This window comes from Monoraphidium neglectum (genome assembly GCF_000611645.1).
Source record: "Monoraphidium neglectum strain SAG 48.87 unplaced genomic scaffold scaffold00246, whole genome shotgun sequence".
Taxonomy (NCBI): Eukaryota; Viridiplantae; Chlorophyta; class Chlorophyceae; order Sphaeropleales; family Selenastraceae; genus Monoraphidium; species Monoraphidium neglectum.
The window spans coordinates 17,413-27,703 of NW_014013382.1; the positions used below are offsets into that span (position 1 = coordinate 17,413).

General features: G+C 62.2%; 2 protein-coding genes across 2 annotated transcripts in view; one reads left to right on the top strand and one right to left on the bottom strand.

Annotated features, from left to right (window-relative positions):
- Positions 1 to 2,699: 2,699 nt before the first annotated feature.
- Positions 2,700 to 5,102, bottom strand: MNEG_2238 (hypothetical protein; the record flags this gene model as incomplete). The annotated part of the gene is made up of 5 exons (XM_014049285.1): positions 2,700 to 2,720; positions 3,020 to 3,193; positions 3,474 to 4,115; positions 4,362 to 4,811; positions 5,100 to 5,102. The coding sequence occupies 5 exons, from the start codon at positions 5,100 to 5,102 to the stop codon at positions 2,700 to 2,702; spliced, it is 1,290 nt and encodes a 429-aa protein (XP_013904739.1).
- Positions 5,103 to 6,918: 1,816 nt separating this feature from the next.
- The window catches only part of MNEG_2239 (Transmembrane protein), a gene marked incomplete at both ends in the record, with an annotated part of 5,168 nt that continues 1,795 nt past the window's right edge, over positions 6,919 to 10,291 (top strand). The window contains 8 exons of the mRNA XM_014049286.1: positions 6,919 to 6,993; positions 7,142 to 7,183; positions 7,445 to 7,551; positions 7,917 to 8,058; positions 8,540 to 8,616; positions 8,785 to 8,941; positions 9,415 to 9,664; positions 10,006 to 10,261. Coding sequence (XP_013904740.1) covers positions 6,919 to 6,993; positions 7,142 to 7,183; positions 7,445 to 7,551; positions 7,917 to 8,058; positions 8,540 to 8,616; positions 8,785 to 8,941; positions 9,415 to 9,664; positions 10,006 to 10,261 — 1,106 coding nt within the window. The remainder of the gene's footprint in view (positions 6,994 to 7,141; positions 7,184 to 7,444; positions 7,552 to 7,916; positions 8,059 to 8,539; positions 8,617 to 8,784; positions 8,942 to 9,414; positions 9,665 to 10,005; positions 10,262 to 10,291) is intronic.

The window sequence follows — 10,291 nt, forward strand, 5'->3', positions numbered from 1 at the left end:
GTGTGTGTGTGTGTGTGTGTGTGTGTGTGTGTGTGTGTGTGTGTGTGTGTGTGTGTGCACGAGCGCGCACGCGTACACGTTCATGCGCACGCGTGGGGTCAAAGCTGAGGTTATCAGCAAAAAAATTCACATCCAACAAGTGCCATGCGGCGACCAGCCCGACGATTTTTGGCGACCGTCAGTCATCTTCTTGGTCTCGCACGCAGCTTGCCGGTCAGGTCGTAACCTGCTACCTGCTGCTGACTCCCTATCACCAATAGCCAGGCTACAGCGCACGCGAGCTGCGGTGGCTTGACAGCCAGCTGCGAGCCTTTAAGACCCGGACAATAGAGTCTAGGGCTTAAGGCCTCGACCCGGACAACAGGGCCTAGCATGTGAAGAATTGGGTGACAACTTCCCTGCTACACATGAGCCATTGGGCCATCCCCAGACCGCAGCCCGCTTGCCAGCGTTGCAGTCTCCAGCCATCGCAAAGGGACTGACTATGGCATCGTTTGTCGAGGCAGGATGGTCCTGCCTCGTGTGTTGAACCTGAACACAATTGTGTTGCAGGTGCACATCTTTGCCGCAAGTCGGCTCCAAGGGTGCGCTGAACATGGGCCCCGGGTGCTCATGTTAAGTTTGCCGATAAGCCAAAAGAACAGGGAAACAATACAACCATCACACCTGTACTTAGCGGGCGATGCTGACGACAGCAGCGTCGCCTGCTCGGCTAGGTCTGCATCATTGACGCTCCGCCCGCAGAGAGTGGCGGTGTCGCGCCTGGCGCAGTCGCTGCCCTGAGCCCATCGCTGCTGTTGGGCCACCACGTTGGGTTGTGTGACCTGCTTCCAGGAGTTGTAGAGGTTTTTCGCCTCCAACGAACTCGAGCCAAGCTCTGCGTCGGTGCTGGGCACGCCCTGAGCCGCAGCAGGCCCCGCGAGCGCCAACACCATTGCTGCGGCCACCGCTACGGCGGCCCAGCGATGCAGCAGCATCCTTAAAGTGGTCAAACCGGTGAAGGTACAAATATGGGTTCAGGGAGGGGGAGATTCTCAGGTCCTGGCTGGGTTGCGGCACGAGCACGGGCACGCACTGCTGTGTCGGTGCTGGCTGCCCAGCGAGCCGCGCCAAAGAGAGGCTGCGGCAGTGCAGCTCAGCTGACGACCAGATATGTGCACGTAGGAAACACCTTTACGATAGCTGCCGCAACACAAATGCGCGTTGCACGTGTCGTCGCTTGGCCCTGGACACGGGGTGGCCCCGGCGGTGTTCAGTGGATGCTCGGGTCGGTAGCACTGACTGCCGAAGTTGTCATAGAATCATCCGCATGGGCAAAACGACCAATATCTGTGACAGTGGGACCACGGCGTTTTGGGGAGCGAGGCACTGGGGCATGCACCGTGTCACCCTGGAGGCAGGAACTTGAAGTCCGCTTGAAACAAAGTAACACACCAGCTACCGTTGTGCTGTAGCTATTTGTCCACGGGCGCTTTGCGTTGGGTCATGTGTTGCGCATCGTGACTCTCTGCAACACATGTACAGTACGGTACTGGAACAGTAATGGTGTGCCATGTTGCTAGAAAATGGGCAGAACACTACGCCGGTACACCTGGAGCGGTCATGTGCAGCACTAAAGCCTGAACTCATTGTTCACCGCGGCGCTTCAAGAGTTGCCTGTGGGTTTTCCAGTGATGCCACTGCAGTGCAAGCCCAGGCGCCAGCTGCAGCCACAGTCGCGATGACAGCACCGTGTCAGCGCAGAGGCGATGCTCGCCGTGCTGCCAGGATTCATATTGCTTCTCCGCCTTCCTTACGGTCTGTCTTGCACGCGGGGCCGCAGGCCTGCATCATCTATCACCGCGGGCTGAAAGCGCCCGGATCACTGATAATTGCAGCCAGCCGAAAACTGTCACAAGTTAGTGAACGGGGCCTGACGGGGCTGGACATGTGCTTCAAGACAGTTTTGAGCGTGCATGCTCTGAACGTCTCAAGAATTAGGTAAGGGTGCTGCTCAGCACCGTGCTGCTGTGGTGGTGAGAACCAAAAGTGGAACTACTGCCTCAACTTAGAGGGGAGCGCTTCCACCAACATGGTGGCAAGCCGTGCTGGTCTGCAAGTGTGTGGCAATCTGCATGCAAACATAAATTGTTGTGTAATCAAGCAGGGATGCGATCCAAAGGAACGGGGCGGTTATGACATCTGCGGTAAGCAGTGTCGATGCTCCTTGAAGCACGGACATCGCAGGGCTCCAACAATAATCAGTGGAGCTTGGAGCGTGCAGCGGTCCCACCGCATCTGAAGCGGTTGCTCCTGTGTGACAAATGCCCTGCTGCGCGGCCGCAACGTGGCGTTATTGGACTGCCGTGGCATCACGCGAGATGCTGTTGGACTGGCCTGGACTATCAAGCAAGGCGGCGTGGGCCACGGCTGCAGTGAGAACTTCATGGCGAACGGGATGCAAGATTCATATAGTCATGTCACGTGTGGCAATTGCGCCGCTGATGCCCGCTTTGCTGCAGTATGAGCACCGATGACAACAGCACGGCTGCGGGCAGGCTGGGCGGCAACGACTGAGCCTGGGACAATCAAAGTCTGCTTGTTACGAGAGATCAAAGCCTCGTAGAGGGTTCAGCCCGGCGCACAGCCATGTTGAGCCCCCAAGCACAGGGTGATCCCAGATTCAGATGCACCACCTTCAGTTTCATCTGTTCGGCAGCTCAATCGCCGGAGCCGCACCCCTGCTGCCGGTGCGCGCAGTTCTCAAGGCGTGCAGCTGTGCGCAGAGATGGAGGCAAGCGCATGGGCGGCACCAGGGAAGTGAGACATGCGCTTCACAAAGGAATGAGCAGACCACAGACTCTGGACACAAAAGTCCGACAGCAGTTGCCTTGATCTCACCAACCGAATCTAGGTTGTGCTGACACCCTCCCCCGGGCCCCCACAGCCCGCGCCCGTGCGCCGCCGTAACATGGCATCCCCACCCATCCAACCCTGCCTGGCCCGCCACGCAGTCCATCTTATCATCCCAATCACGCACCTCTTTGAGCCCCGGCCGCGCCAGCAGCGCGCCCGCCGCCAGCGCAGAAAGGTACAGCATCAGGAACACCCCGTCGAAGCCAGCCGCCTGCGCGATGTAGCCAGTGAGCGCGGGCCCCAGCGCGGCACCAATAGAGCCCAGGCCGTCGATGATGGCGGTGACTGTAGCCAGGGCCTTGGTTCGGGGGTCGAGGTGGGGTGGCGAGGGGGCGGCAGTGGGACTCTGAGGAGCGGAGTCGTGAGGCGTGGAGGTTGGGATCTCGCCGGCTGCGCAGCAGGGGCAGCACATACCCACAGATGCGGTTGCAGCGGCGAGCAAGCCCTCCCTGTGTGAACGGCAAATGCGCAGCTAACGGAGCTCCTCTGATCGAGTGGGGCAGCAGGTACCAGCGCGACCGAAGCAGAGGCTGTGGCCCCTCCCTGGTAGTGCATGCGTTCGCGCTGCTCCCGCTGACCTTGGCATCGCCCCCGAGGCTCTCGTGCGTTCCGAGATCAGCACTGACCGCCGTCGTAATCAGCGCGTACGGCCCGTTGACAAAAAACCCCGCGGCCGCCATGAGCGCCATGTTGACACCCAGCCCCCCGCGCCCAAGCGCGCGGTACGCGTACAGCGCCGGCAGCGACGCGCCCGTGAACGCCGCCGCGACGCACGCGCTCGCGCCCGTCCGGTCGGACAGGTACCCGGCAGCTACCCCTCCGGCGATGCCGCCGACGTCGAAGAGGGTCGACAGGTCGCCCGCTTCTTTTGGGGATAGCAAGCGACCCTGAATGGGCGTTGAGCTCATGTAAAATGGCAGCCAATAAAGGAATGTGTACGCAATGAGCTTGCTGAAAAAGAGGGCCAGCGCGAATGACGCCACCCCTGGAATCGCCCACGCCGCCCAGAACGACAGCGGCGCGGGCCCGCCGCCGCCGTTGCCGCCGCCGCCGCTGCGCGGCCGCCGCGCGGCGGCCGTTGACGCGGTGCGCGCGGGCGTGGAGAGGGGCAGTGCACGGGGGCCGTCGCGGGGGTTTAGGGAGACGGTGTCTGGGTAGTCATCCTCGACGGCGTCAAAGTCGTCATCCCCCCAGTCCTCCCAGCCGCCATTACCCTCCACCTGCGGGGTGGGATGAGGGCGGGCGTGCCAGCGCGGGCTTGCTCTGGGGTGCAGGTGCAACCATGTGCTGGTTCAAATATAATGTGTTGGGGGCAAAGGGAGAGCATCAGATGGATGGATGTGGTGCAGCAAAAGTCAGAAGGAAAGCACGTGAAGGCAGGAATGTGTGTGCACAGCCGGTGCAGATAGCTGTGCCGCCTGCACGCTGAGCGCGCGAACAAAGAAGGATGTGCGCGGTAGCCCCACCTCGAAGTGCAGGGCCCCGTCGCCGGTCCCTGTCCCCGCACCACCGCCACCTCCACCGCCGCCCGCCGCCGCCGCCCGCGCCGCCGCCCGTCCGGGCCCTGCGCCGCGCGCCCCGCCGTCGTCCGCAGTCCCCACTGCCGCGTACGCCGGGCCCCCGCCGCCCCCCGCCGCGCCCGCGGGGCCCGCCAATCCGACGTCCTCGGGCGCCGCTACCAGCAGCAAAAACACAACAAGGCCTGCCCCACTCAGCGCAACCCCCGGAGCCACGAAGCTCCAGCCCCACCCCAGCCGCAGGCACGCCGACGCAGCCACGGCGCCCGCTATATTCCCTAGAGAAGTGTTTGCCGCCCACACGCCCATCACAAGGCCGCGCTGCCCGCGGCCGACCCAGTTCGCGATGACTGATATGACGCACGGCCAGCCGATGGACTGCGCCGCGCCGGCGAGGGCCTTTTGTGAGAGAGAGGCCGGGTTTCCGGGTGGGGGCCGCGGAGTGGTTGGGCAGAGCGGGAACTTCGAGGCGGCGCTGAGGGGCCCGGGGAATAAGGGAGTTGCCAGCTCTCAAGCGGCGTGGCGTTTGCCGTAGACAGTGCACGGGCGCCTAGGGTCGACAGACGAAGCCAGCTGGCAGCGTGTGAAAGGGCAGCCGCAGGAGGGGCTGCCGCTTTCGATGGAGCGAAGCAGCCAGCGCGGGAGGCAGCTGGTGATGGGGAGGAGCCGCGCCTGACCAGGCCTCACCATCGTTGTCAAGAAGAATGCAGGGCTGTGGATTTCCCAAAAGTATGCCTGCAAACGAGTCGTGGTGAGGGGACGTGGGGTGGGAGGCCGATCACAGGCGCGCGCAGCCGGGACTGCTGTGAAAGGGCACACGAAAGGGAGCTCAACGAGAAATGGAGCGGCGTTTGTGAGGATCACCCTCACGCTCCGCGCGACGAGCTCGGCCCCTCGAGCATGGCTCAGTGCACGGCTTGGGCACACCCCGCCGCTGCCGAGGCGCCCCTGCCCAGCCGCGGGGCGCCGCAGCACCAATGGAAAGCGTTCGGGCGCGCCCGCAGACGTGCAAGGCTAGGCCAGCCCTCATTCGTGCGCACCATGCCAAAGAGAGAGGTCAGCAGCCCGCTGGCGGCCATGCCCCAGGCCAGCAGCTGCCGCAGGTCTGACCTGTCCGCCACGTGGCCAGACACGAACAGCCCCAGAGCATAAGCCCCCAGGAAAGCCAAGTCAAGCTCGCCGAGCCTGGCCTGGGTTTCGGCATTGTGTGTGGTGATGAGGTTCGGGGTTTTGGGTTCAGGGTGTAGGTGCGGCGTGAGGAGGAGGGATGGGTGGGGGGCAGGCTGAATTTGGAAGGGCGCAGGGATGAGGGAGGTTTAGGGCTGGGGGCCGAGGGCGGAGAGATGAGGGAGCGAGGTTGGTTGTTGAGGTGGCGCTGCTTGTGGGGTTGGGCAGCCCAACAACAGGAGGTGGGATCGCGCAGTTCGAAATCAGGAGGGCCAGCGGCCAGCAAGAAAGCAGGTGGCCTCAATGATGATGGTGGTGATGATGATTATAGTCATGATCCCCTCAACTCACCCACCTGACCGTGCGGGCCGTTGAACGGCGGCCAGCCCCCGCCGTCGCCTGGAGCCGCCGCCGTGCCGTTGACAGCTGCTGCCGTGCTGTTTACAGCTGCGGCCGTTCCCCCATTCAGGACGCTGCGTACGCCAGCATGAGTGGCCACAGGTACATTGCTAACGGATGACGTTTACCAGATGCCTCGAATTCACCCGCATGCGTAACGCATCGGCGGGTTGCACAAAACTGATGGGTCACCCATCTGAAAGGGGGTCTCATCACCAGCCGAGCCCAATTGCTCGCTGTCCCAACGCACCTCTTGACAACACCAGGCGGCTTCCGCGCTGCGTGAAACAGCGCGTATCCCACAAACGTGATCGCCAGGGCCTGCGCGACAGGCAGCACGACATGTCGAGTGTGGCAAGTACCGCTGCTCGACCTGCAGCGGGTGGTGCGGGTGACGCCTGTCCGCGGCGATCAATGCTGCGTGCCAGCCCCAGCCGACGGCGTTCCGCGCGGACCATGTTTCTATAGGTTCCATAGCTGAACTTCCGGCCTCTGAGACCGTGCAAAGCTTCTGTAAGGGGAGGGAGCCGCGCGCCCTCCGTTTCCGACATCTAGAGTCTGCCAAGGTATATAGTTGCACGGTGTTGCCAAAGATTGTGCGAGACATGCAGACACAGGACAAGACTGATCAGATCGTTTGGGACAGCAGTGCACAGGCCCCCACGTCACTGATAATTCGCATTAAGATCGGTTTTACACCAATATGTTTTGTTTAAGAGCTCCGACAATCCCGTAGAACTCGGCAACACGGCAGGCAGGTTGCAACTGCCAGAATCGACATCCGTGATGTTCAGAACCGCTCGAATTAGGCACCACCCGTATCTTTCTTCTGTGAATATGCCCCATGATGTCCCCGACAACGTGCTGACCCGTCATTGACCCCTCCGCCAAGAGAGAGGCGAGTCGATGGTGCGTTGCACATGATATGTAGCACGAAAACATGCTGGATACTCCGGGAGTCATCGCCCTGGCGGGCGTGTGCGCTTTCGGGGCCGTGTCCATCTCCGTCGTGCAGGTGCGCCGTGAGTGCAGCGGCGACGCATGCAGCTGCTGCTGCACTGTCCAGCAACCGCGCAGCTCAGCCATGCATGGGCTGCCATCACCTTCAAATCGACACACTGAGCTGGTACGCATGCCCTGTTCCTCGCCCATGTGCTCATCAGATCCTGTGCCACCTGCGAAACTACACAGAGCCTCTGTTCCAGGTGTGGCCGGTGACACATGGAAGGCAGGCAGCCGCATCATGTACAGCTGCGCTGCATCCCTATTGTCCATGATCGATGTCACCACAAATCCGCATGCGGATGGACTTAGCTGCCGTTGACCCGCTTCTGCCGCCGTCGGTCAACCCATGCGCTGAAACCGGTCCGAGGGGCACCGACGCATGCCCAGCAACCGGCCACCCCTGCACACACATAAGCCGCCCTCAGCACACGCACACCTGGCCACCTCCTCCCACCTTGCAGCGTTACATAATTCGCCTCATTTTCATGGTGCCTGTGTACGCCCTGGGATCGTGGTTCAGCCTCAGGTACCGCCACTCGGCCATCTACTTTGACACAGTGCGCGACTGGTGGGTCGGCAAGATAGCTCGGGTTTTGTGGCTGGGGTTTTGTGGCTGGGGGTTCATGACCGGGGTTTTGAGGTGTGTGCGTGCTGCAAGTCACATGGAACATTTCAGGATTGCTGACCAGCAGGCACGGGACGCTGGTGAGGGCGAACGGGACAATCCACTCGTGCCAAGCCGCCTGGCCGCCGCAGCCGCTGCAGCGCTCGCTCAGCGTAGGCGCAGGCGCTTGCCGCTGGCAAGCTACCGCACACGTCATCCTAAAGGTTCTGATCATGGCTCATCCTTATCATAGCCCACCCAACGTGGCATGTTGACCCTGCGGCTCGTCGACACCCGTACACCCCCTCCCTCGGAAATCGCGATCGCAGCTACGAGGCGTGGATCATCTACAACTTCACCAGCCTGCTGCTGGCGTATGTGGGCGGCCCGGGGGCTGTGGTGGTCAAGGCGGAGGGCAAGGTGGTTCACCCCTCCTGGGTGCACCTCACATGTTGCCTCCCGGCGATGCAGGTGCGCGCAGCGCTTGCCTGCGGCGCTCGCGATACGAGTGAGGATGTGAGGACGGCGTCCGAGGCAACTGCCATCGCTGTGACGAACTGGGGCTGGAGGATGTGGGGGCGTGAGGGGGGGCGTTGTCGCCTGCTTTGAGGCGGGCGGTACTGGGCGGGCATTCGTTGGCCGCAGTCGGCTGGGGCACAGGGGACCACCCTGTCGTGGGGGGATGCGCTGCAAGGGGGAGATGTGTACAGAGACTGGCAAGCAGAACCACCTCGCGCGTCGCAACGGGGCGGCTTGCAGCGGTTGGCTGCTCGGCTGACCCCTTGAGAACGGCTTGCGGCCGGCCCTGCTGCGCCACATGCACAGACGTGCAGGCCCCTACTCAACTGTACCGTACCCAGTCGCAGCAGTCTCATCAGTGCACCCCATTGACTGTGCTGAATTCGATCAAATTTTGCTGCCCGGCGAATTCGATCAAATTTTGCTGCTGAAGCCCCTCATGGCGGCGCTCACGCTGGTGCTGTACGCCGCAAACGCCTACACAGACGGTGACATGAGCCCCAAGAACGGGTGAGCACCAGCTGGATGGGGGACGGCACCCCTTTGAACCCTATCATTGCTAGGCCGTCTCATCTGAGCACCACATCACACACAGCTTCCTCACAATGTAAATCAGCTGCATTTGCAATGCTACGCGCAAGCTGCACCACCCTCCCTAAAAAAACTCCCGTGCGGCAGTTACTTCTACCTGCCCATCCTCTACAACGTGAGCTACACGTTTGCGCTCTACGGCCTGCTGCTGTTCTGGATCGGCGCTGGCGAGCTGCTGGCGCCGTTCAGCCCGCTGCTCAAGTTTGTTCTGGTCAAGACCGTAGTGTTCCTCACCTTCTGGCAGGTGCGCATGATAATTTGCAACACGCAATGTGACTCATACACAATGTGACTCAATGGCGGCCGTTGGGGGCCGCAGGGAATTTGGGGGGACATGATCAGGGCACTTGCTTTTGGTGACAGCAGTCCGACAGAGGCAGCAGTCCTCCGGTAGACCAGCAGAAGTGAGGGCAAGCAGACATTGTGGCTGATTTGCACGGCAGGGCGGCAGGGACACGGACCAGGGGGTCAGCTGCCAGGGCGGGTCTGCGAGAATGGCATGAACTCACAACGCACCAGCACCCACGGACCCGTCGCTGCCTGCCACCGTCCAGGGTTACATAAGCAACAGCCCATGGCAAGATTAGTTGCTGTGCACTGATGTCCGAAAATCGAATTCTGGTGATGCGGCCGAGATGCATGTCACCAGCCTTCCCCGAGCTGCCTTCCCTGGCAAGCACCCCAACCACCCGCCTCCTCAAATTCCGAATCTCCCAGGGCATCGCCATCTCCGCCATCAACAGCATGGGCCACATCGAGGACCCGGAAGACGGAAAGGCGCTCCAGAATCTCATGATCTGCGCCGAGATGCTCGTCGCCGGCGCGGCGCTGACGTACGCGTTCCCCCATAAGGAGTACTCAATCGGAGGCTCCGCGGCCGGGTTCCGACTTGACGCGTTCGCCCACGCGGCAAGCATGAGGGACGTTGTAAAGGACGTGGTGCACGTGTTTGCGCCAACATACTCAGGTGTGCGGGCCAGGGGTGATCGCTTGGGTGCGGGCAGCTGGCGGGCTTTGGGGCATGCAGGCGTGGGCTTGTCAAGGCGATGGGCCTTTGTGCACGGCACAATCGATCAGCTGCAAGCTTGGTGGCGTCTGCGTACGCCCCGCTGTTGGTGCGCGGGCGCCGTGAGTTGCAAAGTACCTGGCTGGAGGCACAAGGTACGCACGCACGCTGCCTTCACTGTACGGCACAAAGCACCGACCCTCTTCCCCTTCTAGGCCACCCCCCAACCTCAGTATCCCATCAACCACTCAACCCGGCCCCCGGTCCTGTCCCCTCGCGCCCCTTGTCATCCATCTTATCAGATTATGTCTTGTACAGCGACGGCGGCCCGGCAGACCACGTGAAACGGAAGAAGTTTAGAGGGCAAAAGGGCGCCACCCCGGACGGGCGCCCGCCGCCACCGGGGCGCAACTTCATCAAAAGCGTCGCGAGGACGGGGCTCGCGGGGCTGGACGGCGTGTTTGATGCGGCCGGGGGCCTGGCGGGCGGGCGGCGGGGTAGAGGGGGGCCGCAGGGGGGCGGCGCAAAGAAGGCCGAACAGGCGATGGAGCGCAACAGGTGTGCTGGGGGTGGGGTTTGGGGAGGGGG